At 41.7% G+C, this 22,854-nt stretch overlaps 1 protein-coding gene across 6 annotated transcripts in view; it reads left to right on the top strand.

Moving 5' to 3' along the window:
* OTOGL (otogelin like) overlaps positions 1-22,854 on the top strand; it is a 200,561-nt gene that overhangs the window by 85,028 nt on the left and 92,679 nt on the right. For all 6 annotated transcript variants that reach the window (XM_056574456.1, XM_056574455.1, XM_056574457.1 and 3 more), the window contains 4 exons: positions 13,460-13,594; positions 13,691-13,837; positions 19,207-19,326; positions 21,556-21,672. In XM_056574456.1, coding sequence (XP_056430431.1) covers positions 13,460-13,594; positions 13,691-13,837; positions 19,207-19,326; positions 21,556-21,672 — 519 coding nt within the window. The remainder of the gene's footprint in view (positions 1-13,459; positions 13,595-13,690; positions 13,838-19,206; positions 19,327-21,555; positions 21,673-22,854) is intronic.

Below are 22,854 nucleotides of genomic sequence, written 5' to 3'. Positions count from 1 at the left end.
TGAAAAATCCCCAAATTTGATGAAAAAAAATGAAAATTTTGCATTTTTCTAACTTTGAAGCTCTCTGCTTGTAAGGAAAATGGATATTCAAAATAAAACATTTTTGGGTTCACATATACAATATGTCTTCTTTATGTTTGCATCATAAAATGTATGAGTTTTTACTTTTGGAAGACACCAGAGGGCTTCAAAGTTCAGCAGCAATTTGGAAATTTTTCACAAAATTTTCAAACTCGCTATTTTTCATGGATCAGTTCAGGTTTGAAGTGGATTTGAAGGGTCTTCATATTAGAAATACCCCATAAATGACCCCATTATAAAAACTACACTCCCCAAAGTATTCAAAATGACATTCAATAAGTGTATTAACCCTTTAGGTGTTTCACAGGAATAGCAGAAAAGTGAAGGAGAAAATTCACAATCTTCATTTTTTACACATTTTTTACACATGTTCTTGTAGACCCAATTTTTGAATTTTTGCAAGGGGTAAAAAGGAGAAAATTTTTACTTGTATTTGAAACCCAATTTCTCTCGAGTAAGCACATACCTCATATGTCTATGTTAATTGTTCGGCGGGTGCAGTAGAGGGCTCAGAAGGGAAGGAGCGACAAATGGTTTGGGGGGGGGCATGTCACCTTTAGGAAGCCCCTATGGTGCCAGGACAGCAAAAAAAAACACATGGCATACCATTTTGGAAACTAGACCCCTCGGGGAACGTAACAAGGGGTAAAGTGAACCTTAATACCCTACAGGTGATTCACGACTTTTGCATATGTAAAAAAAAAAAAAAATGTTTTACCTAAAATGCTTGGTTTCCCAAAAAATTTACATTTTTAAAAAGGATAATAGCAGAAAATACCCCCCAAAATTTGAAGCCCAATTTCTCCCGATTCAGAAAACACCCCATATGGGGGTGAAAAGTTCTCTGCTGGCGCACTACAGGTCTCAGAAGAGAAGGAGTCACATTTGGCTTTTTGAAAGCAAATTTTGCTCTGGGGCATGCCGCATTTAGGAAGCCCCTATGGTGCCAGAACCGCAAAAAAAAAACACATGGCATACCTTTTTGGAAACTAGACCCCTCGGGGAACGTAACAAGGGGTAAAGTGAACCTTAATACCCTACAGGTGTTTCACGACTTTTCAATATGTAAAAAAAAAAAATAAATTTTTACCTAAAATGCTTGGTTTCCCAAAAATTTTACATTTTTAAAAAGGGTAATAGCAGAAAATACCCCCTAAAATTTGTAACACAATTTCTCCCGAGTATGGCGATACCCCCATATGTGGCCCTAAACTGTTGCCTTGAAATACGACAGGGCTCCAAAGTGAGAGCGTCGTGCGCATTTGAGGCCTAAATTAGGGACTTGCATAGGGGTGGACATAGGGGTATTCTATGCCAGTGATTCCCAAACAGGGTGCCTCCAGCTGTTGTAAAAGTCCCAGCATGCCTGGACAGTCAGTGGCTGTCTGGTAATACTGGGAGTAGTTGTTTTGCAACAGCTGGAGGCTCCGTTTTGGAAACAGTGGCGTACCAGACGTTTTTCATTTTTATATGGGAGGGGGGCTGTGTATATGTAGTGTTTTTTACTTTTTATTTTATTTAGTGTAGTGTTTTTATTGTACAGTCGCACGGGCGGGGGGTTCACAGTAGTTTCTCGCTGGCAGTTTGAGCTGCAGCAGAAAATTTGCCGCAGCTCAAACTTGCAGCCGGATACTTACTGTAATCCTCCGCCCATGTGAGTGTACCCTGTACGTTCACATTGGGGGGGGGGGGGGGGGGGGAACATCCAGCTGTTGCAAAACTACAACTCCCAACATGTAGGGTCTATAAGTGCATGTTGGGAGTTGTAGTTTTGCAACAGCTGGAGGCTCCGTTTTGGAAACAGTGGCGTACCAGACGTTTTTCATTTTTATTGGGGGAGGGGGGCTGTGTAGGGGAATGTGTATATGTAGTGTTTTTTACTTTTATTTTATTTTTTGGTAGTGTAGTGTTTTTAGGGTACAGTCGCACGGGCGGGGGGGTTCACAGTAGTTTCTCGCTGGCAGTTTGAGCTGCAGCAGAAAATTTGCCGACAGCTCAAACTTGCAGCCGGATACTTACTGTAATCCTCCGCCCATGTTAGTGTACCCTGTACATTCACATTGGGGTGGGGGGGGGGAACATCCAGCTGTTGCAAAACTACAAGTCCCAGCATGTACGGTCTATCAGTGCATGCTGGGAGTTGTAGTTTTGCAACAGCTGGAGGCACACTGGTTGTGAAACACCGAGTTTGTCAACAAACTCAGTGTTTTGCAACCAGTGTGCCTTCAGCTGTTGCAAAAGCTATAACCCCCAGCATGTACGGACAGCGGAAGGGCATGTTGGGTGTTGTAGTTATGCAACAGCGGGAGGCATACTACTTTGGCTGGGGATGCTGGGGATTGTAGTTATGCAACAGCTGGAGACACACTGGTTTGCTACTAAACTCAGTGTGCCTTCAGCTGTTGCAAAACTACAACTCTCAGCAGTCACCGACAGCCAACGGGCATGCTGGGAGTTGTAGTTATGCAACCAGCAGATGCACCACTACAACTCCCAGCATGCACTTTAGCTGTTTGTGCAAGCTGGGAGTTGTAGTTACACAACAGCTGAAGGTACACTTTTCCATAGAAAGAATGTGCCTCCAGCTGTTGCAAAGCCATAAGTCCCAGCATGCCCATAAGGGAATGCTGGGAGTTGTGGTGGTCTGCCTCCTCCTGTTGCATAACTACAGTTCTCAGCATGCCCTTTTTGCATGCTGGGAGCTGTTGCTAAGCAACAGCAGGAGGCTGTCACTCACCTCCTGCTGCTGCTTGATCGACGCAGCAGGTCAGTCCCGCCGCCGCCGCCGTCGTCGCTCCTGGGGCCCCGATCCCAACATTAACGCCGGGGATCGGGGTCCCCAGCACCCGGGGTGCACGTCCCGTACCCGCTCACGTTCTCCGGAAGAGGGGCGGAGCGGGTGCGGGAGTGACACCCGCAGCAGGCGCCCTGATTGGTCGGCCGACGAATCAGGGCGATCGTGAGGTGGCACCAGTGCCACCTCACCCCTGCAGGCTCTGGCTGTTCGGGGCCGTCTCTGACGGCCCCGATCAGCCAATGATTCCGGGTCACCGGGTCACTGGAGACCCGATTGACCCGGAATCGCCGCAGATCGCTGGACTGAATTGTCCAGCGATCTGCGGCCATCGCCGACATGGGGGGGCATAATGACCCCCCTGGGCGATATGCCGCGATGCCTGCTGAACGATTTCAGCAGGCATCGGGCACCGGCTCCCCTCCGGCTAGCGGCGGTGGGCCGGGAATGGACAGGACGTACTCCTACGTCCTCGGTCCTTAAGGACTCGGAAACGGGGGCGTAGGAGTACGTCCATTGTCCTTAAGGGGTTAAAGGGGTACTCAGATGGAAAACTTTTAATTTTTTTTTTAAATCAACTGGTGCCAAAAAGTTTAACAGATTTGTAAATTACTTCTATTAAAAAATCTTAATCCTTCCAGTACTTATTAGCTGCTGAATACTACAGAGGAAATTATTTTCTTTTTGGAACACAGTGCTCTCTGCTGAATCACGAGCACAGTGCTCTCTGTTGACATCTCTGTCCATTTTAGGAACTGTCCAGAGCAGCATATGTTTGCTATGGGGATTTTCTCCTACTCTGGACAGTTATTAAAATGGACAGCAGAGGTCAGCAGAGAGCACTGTGTTCCAAAAAGAAAAGAATTTCCTCTGTAGTATTCAGCAGCTAATAAGTACTGGAAGGATTAAGATTTTTTTTTAATAGAAGGAATTTACAAATCTGTTTAACTTTCTGGCACCAGTTGATTTAAAAAAAATTAAAATAAAGTTTTCCACCGGAGTACCCCTTTAACCCCTTAAGGACCAAGGGCGTACAGGTACGCCTTTGCTCCCTGGTAATGCTAGTGGGGTGTAAATACTCACTGCACCCCTTATTAAATTCTGAGAGGGGTGTAGTTTCCTAAATGGGGTCACATGTGGGGGGGTCCACTGTTCTGGCACCACGGGGGGCTTTGTAAACGCACATGGCCCCCACTCTTCAAAAGCTCAATGGCTCTCCTCCTCTTATGAGCATTGTAGTTCGACCGCAGGGCACTTGACGTCCACACATGGGGTATTTCCATACTGAGAAGAAATGGGGTTACAAATTTTGGGGGGTATTTTCTGCTATTAACCCTTGCAAAAATGTAAAATTTGGGGGGAAACACACATTTTAGTGAAATTTTTTTTTTTTTTTTACATATGCAAAAGTCGTGAAACACCTGTGGGGTATTAAGGCTCACTTAATTCCTTGTTACGTTCCTCATGGGGTCTAGTTTCCAAAATGGTATGCCATGTGAGGGGTATTTGCTGTTCTGGCACCATAGGGGCTTCCTAAATGCAACATGCCCCCCAAAAACCATTTCAGAAAAACGTACTCTCCAAAATCCCCTTGTCGCTCCTTCGCTTCTGAGCCCTCTACTGCGCCCGCCGAACACTTTACATAGACATATGAGGTATGTGCTTACTCGAGAGAAATTGGGCTACAAATACAAGTATAAATTTTCTCCTTTTACCTCTTGTAAAAATTAAAAAATTGGGTCTACAAGAACATGCGAGTGTAAAAAATGAAGATTGTGAATTTTCTCCTTCACTTTGCTGCTATTCCTGTGAAACACCTAAAGGGTTAAAACGCTGACTGAATGTCATTTTGAATACTTTGGGGGTGCAGTTTTTATAATTGGCTCTTTTATGGGGTATTTCTAATATGAAGACCCTTCAAATCCACTTCAAACCTGAGCTGGTCCCTGAAAAATAATGAGTTTGAAAATTTTGTGAAAAATTGGAAAATTGCTGCTGAACTTTGAAGCCCTCTGATGTCTTCCAAAAGTAAAAACTTGTCAATTTTATGATTCAAACATAAAGTAGACATATTGTATATGTGAATAAAATTTTTTTTTATTTGGAATATCCATTTTCCTTACAAGCAGATGGTGTAAAATGGCCTGGTCCTTAAGGGGTTAACTTAAGATGACACACACACACACACCACACACTCCACCCTCCACCCTCCACCACACATATTAGCCCACCACCATTTCTGGACTAGGGAAAACAATTCGAAAAAATTCATGTCTGATAGTGTAATACGAGGGTGCCCAAATTTTGTGAAAAAAAAGGATAATTTACCTTTGCCCTGGAATCTTTTTATTTTATTTTATTTTGCATAACCATAGTATTGTATGCATTATACCAATCTTGAAAAACATGGATGAGCTTTAAGTTCTTTAGTATATAGTAGTATTAGTATATAAAAGCTAGAAGCAAATTAAACTTATAACTAAAAGTGGACTGTGTATAATAAAAATATAAAGGGGGGTTTCAGGAAGAGAAAACATCTAAAAGTACTAAGGTTGCTTAAAAAATAGATATACAAATAAATAAATGCTTTTATCTTCCTGGTAACATGTCAGCACACAGGAAATGTCCACTCCGCTGTGGCCAATGGGTCTAAAACATGGAAATGATTTTTCTAATTATTATAAAAAAGGAAAGCCCCAAATTCCATAATTTATTTTAGTAAATCAGAGGATCATCTGCATATAATATTATTTCTTATAAAAGCTAGATCCCTGCTTTAATTCAGCCAGATCATTATGGCAAAGGGCATAATCATAACAGCCAAAAGCAAGGGTGAGATGGGACATTCCTGCATCACTTTTAAAAAGTTTTTTTTTTTGTTTATATTGTGCAGTATAGGCTATTATTAGAGAATAATGTAGAAGCTTGTGTATGCCTTGTGCTTACCTATTTAAGCCGTTGTGGTGTTTTTCAGCGATATTGATTTCTAATTCAACACAGAAATCATTTTCTAATATGGTCAATATTTCCCATGAAGCCTCCAGCTGTGCTTTAAGGGGGGGGGGGGGTGGAGTCTCATCACTGCAGTTCATCTTATGAGGCTGCTGGTACCAAAATTCACCCAGCTGAACTGATTAGACTCATGAGCGGGTTGAGGTCAGTTTATATTAAGTACCGTTAATGTGTTCCCTATTCAAGTGAGTGTTTTTACAGAATTATTAAGTGATTTGACCTATAATCACAATTGAGGTGTTTTACGAATATCTGAAGTGTTCAGGCTATGTTCACATGTTGTGTTTTTACAATATTTTTCCTAAATTGTAGTAAAAACGATGCATGCTATAGTTCCTCTGTTTTAGGAAATCACTAAACACAGAAAAAATTTGTCCAGAATACAATGTGTGAACACAGCCTCAAGGGAGGTGTATAATATTTATCCTGATATATCAGAGTTCGCAGCAGCAACATGCAGATCTGGGTGGTGAGGGAAGGGGTTATGAGCTACTAGGAGCTACTGATGTCACCCTGTAGTTCACAGGAAGTAAGCTGACCCAGGACAGACCCATTCCTGTAAGGGTGCGTTCACATCAGAACATCAGTGTCAATGGGTCTTCTGCGAGACCTGTTCACACGGAGCAATTTCAGTGGCGGACAATTGTTCCACGCAAAGAAGGAACATGTTCATTGTTTGCGTGAAAGTCCGCAAGCTCTGCATAGCTGTCAATGGTGATGACACATGGCTGCGCAGTTCTACCGCTGAAGAATTTCGGCGGCGGCTGACCGACTGAGTCTCTGCTCGCTGAATTCTGCTCAGTGATAGGAGCCATGATGCCAGGAGTTCAGAATGGGACCACTGAGGCCACTAAGTGGCTGCAGCAGAGGTTGTATGGGAATCATTGCTTGATATCATAGGTGCGTAAACCATTACTTTATTGTTTTACAGCATTGTGTGCCCTTTCAAAAAACAAACACACAATAACAACAAACCCTAAAAATGAAAAGGCTGGATAACCCCTTTAAATATTTTTTCCAACTTCTGTTAATCCAGACACAGATGGGTCAGTTGAGTACAGGAAAACTTAATAAGTTTTGTAATTTGTGCAATTTCCATCACAAAATCTTTGTCTCTAAAGGGTACTTTTTGTGTATTAGTAGGGTTTCCTGTGGTACATACCAGCACAATACCACCTACTGCACTATTTTGTTAATCAGAATGTACCTTGTAGTAGATATCCTTGAGCCAAGTCTTGTAAAATGGAAGAATTGTTCCTCTATCTATTCATGTAATATGCCACGGTTACGCATGCCAGTCCCAGCAGGCTTTGCCAGTCACAATTTGGCAGTGAGCAAACACACTCAATCATTTATCAATACCACCAAGCTGCTTCCCTGCTTTAGCGGAGAGTTCTGCTTCACTGAACTAGAAAACATTGTTGATGAGATTGCAAGATACTGCCAGAAAACAGCTGTATTACTGCGAGCTAAAAAGAAAAGTGCATGACCACTTGTCATAGAGCTCACTTCCAGCTGTCATATTTCTCCTTGTCCTATCAGAAAAACATTCATCAGCTTGGATCTGTCATCTGTTCTGGTTTCAGAGTGACATAAAAAGTACACATTTTAACCCCATTATGACCAAGCCCATTTTAAATGTTGTTTATGTTGTGGGAGATTAGTTCGGTAGAGCCAGGCAAATGGCGGCAAATAGCAGTCAGAAACATTGACATGGAGATAAAGTTTAAACAGGGCTTCTTTTGATCTTATTTTTAGCAAACAAAAATACAGCTTTTATACTCAAGCACAAAATATTAAATAAATTCCTGCTTGCCCAAGCACTATACAATACTATACAATACTTTTTCCTATCTGTACAGGTGGCTTATTACCACCCACCCAACAAAACAGTCATCAAATGAGTTATTCAAAATGTACCTTTTGAGGTATAGGTTCCTCACAGCCTCAGCCTGCAGAAAGAGTTACACCTTGCTTTAAAGCACATTACTCAGGTGTCTTCAGCACCTGTGCTGATTTTGGCTTACTACCAGCAACTCAACAAAACAGTAACTAAATGTGTTAGGCTGGGTTCACACTGCGTTTTGTCCATTCGGGGACTGGATCCAGCTGGGGGATGGCAAAACCGGGAGCTCCCATATCCCAACCAGCCCCAGCCCCCAGTCCGGCCAGAAAACTGGATATGGGGCAAAAATGAGCCGACCGGAGTCACAATCTTACTCTGGTCGGCTCATTCAAATGAATGAGATGGGGGCCGTGTCCGGCTGGGATACGGGAGTGCCCGGTTTTCCCATCCCCCAGCTGGATCCGGTCCCCGTATGGACAAAACATAGTGCAGACCTCAAGGCTGCAGACCTCAAGGACTCCAACTCCAATCAGAAATATAGGTTTCTCATATTCTTAGCATGCAGACATAGTTGCACCTTGCTTTAAAGCCCATTACTCAGCTGTCTTCAGCACCTATGCTCATTTTGGCCACAATAAAAACCTGTACTGGACAAAAGTAAATAAAAGGCGCAACTACAGCCTGAAAAAAAAATGAGTAAAGTCCTTAGCAGCTATAGACTGCAAGGGATTTAACTAGTCATGGATTCCTCATGCCTCGTCCAGCTTTCTGGATAAGATATGCACTTACTGAAAAACTACATTAGCAGTTTTCATAAAACATTGAGTGTGACTCCAGCTTTATACATTTTCTTTGCTTCTGGTTTACTTTTGATATTGGCTTATAAATGCTTATGCAAAATACTGAACAGAACATTGCAATATGAATATGGCCCATCTGCAAAAGTTTTTTTTATACATGCTGCATTGCTTCATTGTCATTGGCCAGTTTCAGATAAGCATAATATAGCTGCATATCTCTGTACGTATTATGGGCGCAAGTCACAGCCTAATGGTGGGTATAAGGACCCAAACTAAATCCTCATAGACCCATTTTGACCCATACAGATGTTTTTTTCCCATAATTTTGTACAAAAAGGTGTACAGAAATTTTTGTACAGAAATTTTTGTACAGAAATTTAGATTGTTCTACAAACATTTTTTTTATTTCTGCCGCTATTTTTCTGGGTCTGTTTTTTTGTTTAATATGCTTGTATAAATGTATCAAGTCATGACATTTTTTAGAAGCATAAAAGGGCCACAAAATAACTTCTGTATGTGTGAAGGAAGACTCATGGCTCATGCACACACCACCATTTCTGCATAGAGTCCTATTATGGAGCCACACAGACTCCATCTGATCCCTCATGTATGTCAGTATTCTCCAATTGGAGGTCCATAAAAATCTGTACAGTTGTCTCCATTCATAATGAAAAAATCATTGTTCTGTGAAGTTTCCATTGCTGTTTGGTGTCAAGAATTGCATCGCTTGCAGTGTTAACAGAATATGTGGAAACTTGATAGAAACTTGGCATACCCTTTATAAATCGGTGAGGTCTGACATGAATCATTCTGCTTCACTTCAAAACAGATCTACTTAAACTATCATTGATCCTTTAATAGTTGAAGCCATGGGTTTTGGTGAATACAGCCAGTGGGATACAACCTTTTATTTACAGTTATACATTTAAAAGAGACACATTGGATTACTGAAGTTTCTCTTTAAAAGAGATTTAATCTCTCATAACTTTCCTTAAAGGGGTACTCCACTGCTCAGCGTTTGGAACAAATTGTTCAGAATGCTGGAACTGGCGTCGGGTAGCTTGTGACATCATAGCCCTGCCCCCTCATGACATCATGCCCCGCCCCCTCAATGCAAGTCTATGGGAGGAGGCGTGGCAGCTGTCACGCCCCTCCCATAGACTTGCATTGAGGGGCGGGGCGTGATGTCACAAGGAGGCTATGACTTCATGATCTCCCGGCGCCGGCTCCAGCGTTCAGAACAGTTTGTTCCAAACGCTGAGCAGCAGAGTACCCCTGTAAGCTTAGGAAAGCAACATTTTACACATAAATTGTGTAATTTACTGTTGATATGCTCACTAATAAATAATATCTGAACCGAGAAGAAAGAGCTGCCGGCACTAGCGGGTAAAATGCGGCTTAAGGACTGAATAACGGCTATAACCAGCATTCATGGTGTGGACACAGTCCTAAGGTCATTCTGTGGTGCTCTTCCTTATATACACAATGTAACAATTGTAACCAATAGTGTTGCTCGCGAATATTCGCAATGTGAATTTTATTCTCGAATATCGCATGTTCGCGAATTTGCAAATATTCGCGAATATAGCACTATATATTCGTAATTACGAATATTCTTTTTTTTTTTTTTCACAGTACACATCACAGTGATCATCCCTCTCTGCTTCCAGCTTGTGTGGTGTAAAGAAGGCTCTAATATTACTGTGTGAGACTGGGGTGCGAATCTTCGCATATGCAAATTTTTGTATATGCAAATTTTCGCATATGCAAAAATAAAATGCGAATATTACGAATATGCAAATTTAGCGAATATATGACGAATATTCGTCCATATATTCGCAAAATATCGCGAATTCGAATATCACCTATGCCGCTCAACACTAGTAACCAATGAGAAAGAAAGAGTTGATTACCGATCACTTCAAAAAGCTAACCATGCCACACTACATTCAAGTTGATTTCTTAAAAATCTCTAAATGAGTTGCACAAATATTTAGCAACTTTTTCACCCATTGCACAAAAATGTGTGACAATTAACAAAAAAAAAAAAAAAAAATGGGTAAAACCAATGACAAATCCCCCTCTCCGGGATGCATGGTATCAATATGGCATGAATGGTTATTTATTAGTGATTGTACCCAATGAGAAAGAAAGAGTAAAGGGGCACTCACAAATTTTCTCTTGTCCAGACTTTGTTGGATGGTTAACAGCAGTGGGGACGCCAGGCAGATTTTAAACAGCATCGGATCAGCACTGACCAGCACTCACTGACGTGAGTGCCCCTTTACTCTTTCTTCCTCATTGGTTACAATCACTAATAAATAACCATCCATGCCATATTGATACCATGCATCCCGGAGAGGGGGATTTGTCATTGGTTTTACCCATTTTTGTGGTAAATTGTCACAAATTTTTGTGCAATGGGTGAAAAAGTTGCTTAATATTTGTGCAACTCATTTAGAGACTTTTAAGAAATCAACTTGAATATAGTGTGGCATGGTTAGCTTTTTGAAGTGGTCGGTAATCAACTGCAAAAAAAATAAAAAAGCCCAAAAACACAAAAATGTTTGTGCAATCCGATGTCGACCACACTTTAAAAATGTACCTACATATAAGCCACTTTGCTATTCATGAAGAACATGGACCTCTTTCATAAATGTGGGGGAAGTACACATGACGTACACCCAGGCAGACGAGAGTAAAAGGAACTTGATTTACACAGACCATAATAAATTCCCCTCTTTGACTTTAAGGACTGGTATCATTAGGAAACAGATACTTGCACATTTTCAAAGAGTATTCTTGGGAAAAATCGGAGGCATTTTTAATTAGAACAGGATTGCTGAAATGTAATCCAAGGAAATGCCAAATCCGTTAGATAAATAAGGTCGGCCGAACAAAGAATACAATGGCCAACTTGTCTGAAATTATTTTCTTCATTTTTTCTGATGAAAAAGTTGAAAACAATGGTGGAATTTCATGCAGCTGGAAAGTAATAGTTTACCATTATAGGCTATGCAATTTCACCAGATTAGAAATGTCATTGTTTGTTTCTTGTTATTGCAGCGATGTAGTTGTCACTCTCTTCAGATCTTCATCTTTTTATTAGATATAATCATGCTTTTGTAGATAATAAACAGTCTTTATATAAATATTCAAGCTTGTGTAATGGTGTTAGTAGCGTGCCAAATGCGGCTTAAGGACTGAATAACGGCTATAACCAGCATTCATGGTGTGGACACAGTCCTAAGATCATTCCTGTGTGAAACAGGTCCATGATACTATAACAGAGAAAGTATAATGTGTAAATGGAAAATCTTGTGTGTGTGTAGAAGAGATTGGACAACTAATGCATATTTTAGATAAATTACTTACATAGGTCAAATAAACGTTTGTAGGAACCTTAGTTCGAAAATTATCAACCCATGTAAAAGGGCCAGCGATCAGCCAACAAAGGAGAAAACATTAATTTGTCGGCCCAAACAAACTTTCTAGTGATAATTTAAGTGTTTGTTCATTCCTATAAATGATACTGTCAACCAGTGTCTATCGACTTATACATCGTTGATCAGCACTTGGAAATGGACAGCTATGTGCCTGTATAAAAGGGCCCTGTGTCCACATAGAACTTAATGCTAACAAAAAACTGAGACAAATAACACTTGTACCTCTAAAACACCTGACACCTCTGTCCATTTTAGGTACTGTCCAAAGTAGGAGCAAATCCCCATAGCAAACCTATCCTGCTCTGGACAATTCCTGACATGGACAGAGGTGGCAGCAGAGAGCACTGTGGTCAGACAGAAAAGGAAATTCAAAAAGAAAAGAACTTCTTCTGGAACATACAGCAACTGATAAGTACTGGAACTGTCTAGAGTAGGAGAGGTTTGCTATGGGGATTTTCTTCTACTCTGGACAGTTCCTGACATGTATAGAGGTGTCAACAGAGAGCGCTGTGGTCAGACTGTAGAGAAATTCAAAAAGAAAAGAACTTCCTGTGAAGTATACAGCAGCTGATAAGTAATGGAAGGGTTAAGATTTTTAAATAGAAGTAACTTACAACTCTGTTTAACTTTCTGGCACCAGTTGATTTAAAAATAAAATAAAACATTTCTAGGTGAGTACCCCTTTAAATTAATTTGGCACATCTATGGCTGTCCGTGCAACACAAAGGGAAATTTATTAGCTGGCATTGCTGTACAATATAGCTATATAGTTAAATGGAAATGGCTTAAAGTCTTAAAAGGTTAAAGTGTTTATTCCATATGGTACATCACATTTTGAATCTACACTGAATTCTTTGTCTGGCAAAGTTTCCATTGTATGATGAAGATTCCAGTACAGATTTTAAATGTGAATAAATGCTTTAACCTTTTAAGACTTTGAGACATTTTTTAGGGGGATTGCAGTCCCAACCGATTTTAGGTGCATACCAGCTGATGTCCACGGTCTCAGGAGCCTCACTGTGAGTCTGTAGGCTTTGGGCAGCCGGATCACAACACTGTATTGTCAGCAAAATACATTTTTATTGTGTATCACTCTGAACTTGTGTGCTACACTAGGGGTATTAGGTGGTTCATCCCTTTCAGGTAAAGGGGCATGAATAGGAAAAATAAATTCTTGATGTGCTTTTTTTCCCCTCAATTGTCTTTTCCCTGCTGTCTGTTTTAATTGGGAGAATACATTGAAGGAATAATCACGGACCACAGAAAGGGATACTATGCACAGAATGCTACATTTCACCAAGGCCGTTGTAGTATTATTTTGTCTGCAATGTAGTTGAACACGCAAACCAATGAGAACCAATGTACAAATAGGAAATCATTTAGCTGGTCCGTCCCTGTAAGAGAAAAGCAGTGATGGGAAGCAATACAATGGTTATTAGTATACTGTATAATAATATGTCATTCTCCCTTTTTGCTATAGAGCACCGACAATTCAAATGTGTCCATCATCTCTCAGAATAAGAAATGCTTTGACAATGACATTATCTGCTCTAAAAATCTCATCATATCTGTGAGTGGCAAAGAGATATATTTTTCTGATACACCTGAGAAACAGGTCAGTATGATGTCTTTTTTTTGTGTCTTTCCGACCTTCCCTATGTCCTTGTCCGATATCTTATTCATGTTTGTAAGGTTTATGTTCTCTCTTTAGAGGCAGTTTCGATTACAATATGGCCCTCAAAGATATCAACACTGGAAGGCTGGGTTCTATACAGTGGTTCACTTTCCAGAATTAGACATTACTATTCTTTGGGATAAGAAGACGACAATTCATGTCAAAGTTGGACCTCGATGGAAAGTAAGATAATTGAATTGTCTTCAATCACAATATAAATGTATATTACGAGAAGATTGACATAGAATGTATTTAAGAAGTCCTGTACTGCTTCGGACAATAGAGCTGTAAGACCAATTATGGTGACTTACAGTATGCCTGATATATTTCCCCCTGAAGGCACTGCCTTGAGGCAATCTCTATCTATCTTTGCATCCAATAAATCAGAAACGCTTGGGCATATCAATATAATCATTGTATAAAAATACCCCTGGGACATAGGTGACTAGTCCCTGGGGTAGGAGAAACGTGATACTCAAGCCGGCTTGGCTGAGAGGAGCCACCGGGACCCACCCCAGGGACTAGTTACTTGGATTTTGGCAACATAATCTAAAACTATGGGGGGCATTTACTAAGGGGTTTAGTCATTTTTTTCTGACTATTTTTGGCGCAAAATTGTCGCAATTGCGCCTACCCTATAAATTGTGCGACTTTCCCTAGCAAGAGCTAGAAAGTCAAATTTTTTTTTCCCGCTTAATTTACGCAAGTTTTCAGTTTTGACTTGCAGTGGTCAGGAATTTATTAACTGAGACAGTCGCAGTTGCGCAATAAACTGTCGCAACGGCCGTAAAAATTGACTAAATTTACTCCAGCTCCAACATGGAGCAGGAAAAGCTGCTGCCGCCCGGGCTCCGACATACTTTCTCCCCGCTACCCTCACTGCGCTACCAGGACACTACAGTCACTACAGTGATTTACATCCCACCCCTCTCACCTGCCAGCGCCACACAACTCCCATCTGTCTGCTGTTGCAAGACTACAAGTCCCAGCATGGCCTTACAGTGAGGACACGCTGGGAGTTGTAGTCTTGGAGCAGCGGGAGCTGAGCGGCGCGGGCGGGAGACAAGGGGGGGGGGGGGGGGGTAGCGGGGAGGCCGTATGAGGAGCCCGGACGGGAGACAAGGGGGGTAGCGGGGAGGCCGTATGAGGAGCCCGGGCGGCTGCACTGTAATGTCAGCCCGGGCTCCTGCCCTGAGAGCCATAGGCTTTGGCTGTCAGGGCATGCTGGGTGTTGTAGTTTTGCAACAGCTGGAGGGCCACAGTTTGCAGACCACTGGTGTGTGGTCTGTAAACTGTAGTCCTCCAGCTGTTGCAAAACTAAACAGCTGAAGGGGACCGGCGAAGAAGTTCACTTACCCTTCCGAGGCTCCAGCGACGATCGCTGACGGAGATCGTCGCGCGGCACTGTCGCGCGGCAGTGTCGCGCGGCAGTGTCGTGCAGCGCTGGATCCTACGGAAGCCGGTAAGTTGCGCAAGCTTCCCAACCAGGGTGCCTCCAAATGTTGCAAGACTACAACTCCCAGCATGCCTGGACACCCTTTGGCTGTCCGGGCATGCTGGGAGTTGTAGTTTTGCAACAGCTGGAGGCACCCTTGTTGGGAAACACTGGCCTAAAACAGTGTTTCCCAACCAGGGTGCCTCCAGATGTTGCAAGACTACAACTCCCAGCATGCCTGGACAGCCATTGGCTGTCCAGGCATGCTGGGAGTTGTAGTTTTGCAACAGCTGGAGGGCCACAGTTTGCAGACCCCTGGTTTGTGGTCTGTAAACTGTAGTCCTCCAGCTGTTGCAAAACTAAACAGCTGAAGGGGACCGGCGAAGAGGTTCACTTACCCTTCCGAGGCTCCAGCGACGATCGCTGTCGGAGATCGTCGCGCGGCACTGTCGCGCGGCAGTGTCGTGCAGCGCTGGATCCTACGGAAGCTGGTAAGTTGCGCAGGCTTCCCAACCAGGGTGCCTCCAGTTGTTGCAAGACTACAACTCCCAGCATGCCTGGACAGCCTTTGACTGTCCAGGCATGCTGGGGCTTGTAGTTTTGCAACATCTGGAGGCACCCTGGTTGGGAAACACTGTTTTAGGCCAGTGTTTCCCAGCCAGGTTGCCTCCAGATGTTGCAAAACTACAACTCCCAGCATGCCTAGACAGCCTTTGACTGTCCAGGCATGCTGGGACTTGTAGTTTTGCAACATCTGGAGGCACCTTGGTTGGGAAACACTGTTTTATTCCAGTGTTTCCCAGCCAGGTTGCCTCCAGATGTTGCAAAACTACAACTCCCAGCATGCCTAGACAGCCTTTGACTGTCCAGGCATGCTGGGACTTGTAGTTTTGCAACATCTGGAGGCACCCTGGTTGGGAAACACTGTTTTAGGCCAGTGTTTCCCAGCCAGGTTGCCTCCAGATGTTGCAAAACTACAACTCCCAGCATGCCTAGACAGCCTTTGACTGTCCAGGCATGCTGGGACTTGTAGTTTTGCAACATCTGGAGGCACCCTGGTTGGGAAACACTGTTTTAGGCCAGTGTTTCCCAGCCAGGTTGCCTCCAGATGTTGCAAAACTACAACTCCCAGCATGCCTAGACAGCCTTTGACTGTCCAGGCATGCTGGGACTTGTAGTTTTGCAACATCTGGAGGCACCCTGGTTGGGAAACACTGTTTTAGGCCAGTGTTTCCCAGCCAGGTTGCCTCCAGATGTTGCAAAACTACAACTCCCAGCATGCCTAGACAGCCTTTGACTGTCCAGGCATGCTGGGGCTTGTAGTTTTGCAACATCTGGAGGCACCCTGGTTGGGAAACACTGGCCTAAAACAGTGTTTCCCAACCAGGGTGCCTCCAGATGTTGCAAAACTACAAGTCCCAGGTTGGGAAACACTGTGCCCGGCCTCCGCCCCACCTTACTGTAAGGGCATGCTGGGAGTTGTAGTCCTGCAGCTGGGGGCAGGGGACAAGCTTGTCACATTTATTATCACCTGCTCACACATCTCCTGCACCACACAACTACAACTCCCAGCATGTCCTTACTGTAAGGGCATGCTGGCAGTTGTAGTCGTGCGGGGCGGGAGATGTGTGAGCAGGTGATAATAAATGTACTAACCCATTTTTTTTGTTTTCTTCTCATTTCAGATCCGTTTATCCTGTGGACTCCTTCGGATTCGGTGGACTACTTCGATGACCAGCGTTTTTCTTTGTTTGATTTTAATAAAATGGTTAACGAGGGCTTGTGGGGGAGTGTTTTTTGTAATAAAAATTTTTTAAAACCTGTTGTGTTTTTTTCTTACTTTACTAGACAGGCTTAGTAGTGGAAGCTGTCTTATAGACAGAGTCCATTACTAACCTGGGCTTAGCGCTAGCCACAAAAACAGCTAGCGCTAACCCCCTATTATTACCCCGGTACCCAACGCCACAGGGGTGCCGGGAAGAGCCGGTACCAACAGGCCTGGAGCGTCAAAAATGGCGCTCCTGGGCCTAGGCGGTAACAGGCTGGCGTTATTTAGGCTGGGGAGGGCCAGTAACAATGGTCCTCGCCCACCCTGGGAACGTCAGGCTGTTACTGTTTGGTTGGTATTTGGCTGAGAATGAAAATAGGGGGGACCCTATGCGTTTTTTTTTTTTAAATAAATAATTAAATATATTAAAATAAAGCATAGGGTCCCCCTATTTTTATTCTCAACCAAATACCAACCAAACAGTAAGAGCCTGACGTTACCAGGGTGGGCGAGGACCATTGTTACTGGCCCTCCCCAACCTAAATAACGCCAGCCTGTTACCGCCTAGGCCCAGGAGCGCCATTTTTGACGCTCCGGGCCTGTTGGTACCGGCTCTTCCCGGCACCCCTGTGGTGTTGGGTACCGGGGTAATAATTGGGGGTTAGCGCTAGCTGTTTTTGTGGCTAACGCTAAGCCCGGTTTAGTAATGGACTCAGTCTATAAGACAGCTTCCACTACTAAGCCTGTCTAGTAAAGTAAAATAAAAATAAAACACAACAGGTTTTAAAAAAAATTTATTACAAAAAACACTCCCCCACAAGCCCTCGTTAACCATTTTATTAACATCAAGCAAAGAAAAACGCTGGTCATCGAAGTAGTCCACCGAATCCGAAGGAGTCCACAGGATACACAGATCTGTAGAAGAAGTAACCAAAAAAAAAAAAAGTGTAAGTACATTTAGGGAGAAAAAAACTGTGTTAAAAAAATGTAATAAACACACACACACACACACACACACTAAACGCCGTTTACCACTTCTGAGCCATGACTACAATTTACAGTGATCCCTCAACTTACAATGGCCTCAACATACAATAGTTTCAACATACAATGGTCTTTTCTGGACCATCGTAAGTTGAAACCAGACTCAACATACAATGCTACAGACAGTCCAGATCTGTAAAACGTGTCAATGGCTGGAAGAACCAACCAATCAAAATGGGCATTCACTGGTAAAACCCCTGTATTACTGAAGTGTATGCACTGACTGGTATTACATGTTCTGTACACTTTACCTGTATCAGGGTTAGCTGCTCTTTTGGACACCAGGTGAGGGCAACTCCATTACTTGTTTTGGACATTGCCTGTACTGTACAGGACCCCTGAAGAAGCTCCTGTCCTCTACATAGACCAGTGTTTGCCAAGCAGGGTGGCCCCATTTTTTGCAAAACTACAACTCCCAGCATGCCCGGACAGCCTTTGGCTGTCCAGGCATGCTGGGAGTTATAGTTTTGCAACAGCTGGAGGCTCCCTGCTTGGGAAACACTGACATAGACAGTGAGTTACAGCTCCCAGCAGATCTTTCTTACTTTTATATGTAAGGATTTGCTTTATCTATATCAGTTATCTACTTATTTTTCTTTGTCACTTTTTCCTATTTTTGGATGACATTTTGGTGCCTTTAGAACCAATTACCCTGTTTCCATAGAGTTATGGTCTCAACATACAATGGTTTCAACTTACAATGGTTTTCCTGGAACCAATTAATATTGTAACTTGAGGGACCACTGTAGTTATTGAATTATTTAGATGTGGTGAAAAAGCTAAAAAAAACTCAAAAACAAAAGATCCAGAAGGAAACCAGCAGCCAAACCTATTCAGACAGCAGGAAAAAGGAACAGACTATTTTTTCTACTACATGAAGTAAATTTCCCACTTTTGCCTATGTGTGCCAAATTTATTAATGCCGTGCAGCAATTTAGTAAATTTGTCGCACATAGTCAAAAATGAAGTAGAAAAAAACAGGGTAAAAACCAGACTACATAGTAAAAGATTAGTAAATGCCCCCCTATATGATTACTCTGAAAGGCCTTAGTGTATTAGAGTAATTTATAGTGTGTCAGACTGGAGATGCCTGCACTAGTTTTATGCTGCCAATGGCATTTCCAAATTGGGCACCTTCTTTACTGTTTTGCTTGGCTTTATCAAATCAGGCACTTATTTCACTGCTATACTATTAATTATAAAATGTGGCACCTCCTGTGCTAGTAATGATCAAATCAGGCACCTTTTTACTGCTATACTAGTAATGATCAAATATCCATATAGTAAAATGTCATATTTTCGAAGGGCAAACTATCAGGACTGTGTGGAAATTTTGACAAGTACACTTCAAATGATCTCACAACTTCAAATAACATGGAAGTGAGAAATGCTCAGGTGTTTGGAGACAGCTGGACAATTGGCCAGGTATGACAGTAGCTGTGTTAATATCTTTTATGGTGTAGTATAGTTTACCCCTCATTTCTTCTATGTCAAATCCTTTGCTCCCACTATTGACTACCTTGTATTTTTTTAAAACCAACCTGAAAGTGTTTTGTCGTTATGCATATGTGAATATGTGTACCCATCTGTCCTTTTCAACATCTCTTATTGTTCTGGAATAGTACATATAGACAAATTCTAGAAAGACTTGGGTCCTGATTTATCAAAGTGTTTGAGAGAAAACCTGGGGAGATTTTGCCCATAACAACCAATGACATTTCAACTTTCATATCATAATGAGTTCTGGTAAAGCAAAAATTGAGCTGCGATTGGTTGTCATGTGCAAAAAACATGTTGATATATCAGGGCCATGATTTTTTTAAATACCTAGCTTACATAGTTATTAAAATTATATTAAGTGTAATTGTAAAGTAAAAGATATAATCCAACATGTACTAGACCATAGAATAGAAAAGAAAGGAATACATTATGGGGGAGATTTATCAAAACCTGTGCTGAGGAAAAGTTGCACTGTTGCCCATAGCAACCAATCAGATCGCTTCTTTCGTTTTGCAGAGGCCTTGGTAAAAATGAAAGAAGCAAACTGATTGGTTGCTATGGGCAACTGGACAACTTTTCCTCTGCACAGGTTTTGATAAATCTCCCCCTATATGTGAGTTAAACCACTTTCATGTGGTTCTCTGCCCCTAGACATCTTATCCCCTATTCAAAGGATAGGGGATAAAATGTCTGATCACAGGGGTCCTGGCGCTGGGACCCCCGGGATCTCTGTGCAGCAACCGGTATCTAAACAGTATGTTTAGAACGCTGGGTTCCTGCGGCTTGGGTCGTGATGTCACGCCATGCCCCCTCCATTCATGTTTATGGAACACTGGGTGCAGCACAGATAGGGGATAAGATGTCTAGGGGCGGAGTGTCCCTTTGAGGTCAGTAACAAAACATTGAATACATGCAAATCATTCCCTTATAATTTACTCATGGTTTTAGCTTTACAATTACTGATGCACATTTCTGACCATAATACTGCTGTGTTAAAGTGCCCTTATTTTTATATTTTCCTTAAAATTGGCTGCTCTTTAGTTCAGCCTGGACCAGTGACTGCTGCTTAGATTCATTGGAGCATATTTACCAAAATTGTAGCACTTAGACCAGACGGTCTAGAAATGGACCAAATTTATCACAGTGACTCATGCTGCTTGATAAATTGGGAGGATCCTTAAACTGTCTTACTTTAAAGTGTTAATTTCATTAACATTTATATTCACAATTTTTGATGCACTCATGCCATTGCTCCTTTTCTGGCAAGACTGGCTCATTCCTGTTTAGCCCCCCCCCCCCCCAACGCGCCTCTTGTTAAGCAAGGTGCAAAAGTAACAAAATGAAAGTTGTTGTTTTTTTTGGCCACAAAAGAGTTGCAAAAGTAAATCTGCCCCATTGTCTAATTGGGTTTGAGGTAGGTAAAACTTCACCTGCTGTTTCATAACCTCTGGATGCATCCGTATTACTCCATCATACTTACTACAGCAGTTTGCTTATGGAGAGCTGATATTTCATTATACAAAGACAGAAGGATTCTAAACAGCAAACAGGTTCTGAGCCACTTAAAGGGGTACTCTGGTGAAAAACCTTTTCTTTTTTAAATCAACTGGTGGCAGAAAGTTAAACAGATTAGTAAATTACTTCTATTAAAAAATATTAATCCTTCCTGTACTTATTAGCTGCTGAATACTACAGTGGAAATTCTTTTCCGTTTGAAACACAGAGCTGTCTGCTGACACCGCAAGCACAGTGCTCTCTACTGACATCTCTGTCCATTTTAGGAACTGCCAGAGTAAAAGGAAATCCCCATAGCAAACATATGCTGTTCTGGGCAGTTCCTAAAATGGACAGAGATGTCAGCAGAGAGCACTGTGCTCGTGATGTCAGCAGACAGCTCTGTGTTTCAAAAAGAAAAGAATTTCCGCTGTAGTATTCAGCAGCTAATAAGTACAGGAAGGATTAAGACTTTTTAATAGAAGTAATTTACAAATCTGTTTAACTTTCTGGCACCAGTTGATTTAAAAAGAATTTTTTTTTTCACCGGAGTACCCCTTTAAATTGAATAAAGCCTATACACATTATTTTTTTTATTTTTTTTATCATCATAATTAATAATGGGTTAATTAGTTAATTCATGTGTTTTTTTTAATTCAGTGTAAAAGTTCAAATGAAACAATGAGACCCTGTGAAGTTCATCAAAGTAAATTTCCCTATGCAAAAAAGGAGTGCTCTATTCTGTACAGTGATGTATTTGCTCCATGTCGTAATGTGGTAAGTTTTTATACACTCACTTTACAGTACTAAGATGATTTCACTGCTTTGTTTTTTATGAAGATAAGATCAGAGTACATTTTATTTTTCAATTTAGTAAAAAATCAATTGACATAAAAATAGAAATGTATCAATATTAGATCAGTGGGGGTCTCATCCTGCTCCCTGACCCCATCCATATGAATTTTGCATGTAGGAAGCCAAGTTTGTGAAACCTGCAATTCCTGAAAGACATTTCTAAAAGTATACAATGATCTATATTTATTATTAAAGTGATAAGGAGAATTTATTGGGTTTAAAGAATAACCTTTTAGTATTGATTATTAGGCAGTGCCTATTATCAATTACATTTATACCTTAATGTAACTAGAATATTATAAACAAGGGAGCGTCCTAAATTAAAAAAATAAGTTATACTTGAATTTATACTCACAATTTTATTCTCGCCATTTCAAGCTCCCCTGCTACCTGCCAGCTTTATTTACATGACTGAAGTGATAAAGTGCCCACATATACAGGTCTACGCTGCAGCCAATTACTGGCCATAGGGGACTCCTGCTCTATACCGATGAGGTCAGTGATACACTACATGGGGTTTTATGGGCCTGTCATCTCTGCAGTCATGTAAACAAACCTGGCAGAAGGACCAGACCAGCAGCGCTGAAGATGCAGATAGATTTTTTTTTTTTTTTTTATGATTTTCTATGTACCATATTTGCAACAGAATTATGAAATATTTTGGAAGTAAATGGCTGATTATTTGTTATTTTATTCCTGTTCTTTGAAATTCTTATTTCATTTACCGCAAATGGAAATTTGAGCAAAATCTCCCATTTACTTTTGCCCATAGACCAAAAAAGGCAAACTTTACACCAAAATTTGTAGCACTATAAGGTAATCACTAGATGGCAATAATTAAAATGATGGTAATAATAATTTCATATTTCATTGTAACAGAAGATTAATTTTAAAGGGATCATTCTAAATTTACTTGCTGAAAATTTAGTCCTGTGATCTAATTTAGACAGTTAAACATAACATGGAGTAAGTCCAGTAGGTGCAGTAAGTGTTATATCTTACCCTAGTGCTTGATGTACAGCTTACACTGCTCACTTCTGCTCTATATTGTCCTCAGTGTTAAAGAGTTATAGGGAAACTGGATGTCCACTTCTGTGTGCACTA

This window comes from Hyla sarda, chromosome 4, assembly GCF_029499605.1.
Source record: "Hyla sarda isolate aHylSar1 chromosome 4, aHylSar1.hap1, whole genome shotgun sequence".
Classification (NCBI taxonomy): Eukaryota; Metazoa; Chordata; class Amphibia; order Anura; family Hylidae; genus Hyla; species Hyla sarda.
This window is presented reverse-complemented; position numbering and strand designations above follow the sequence as displayed.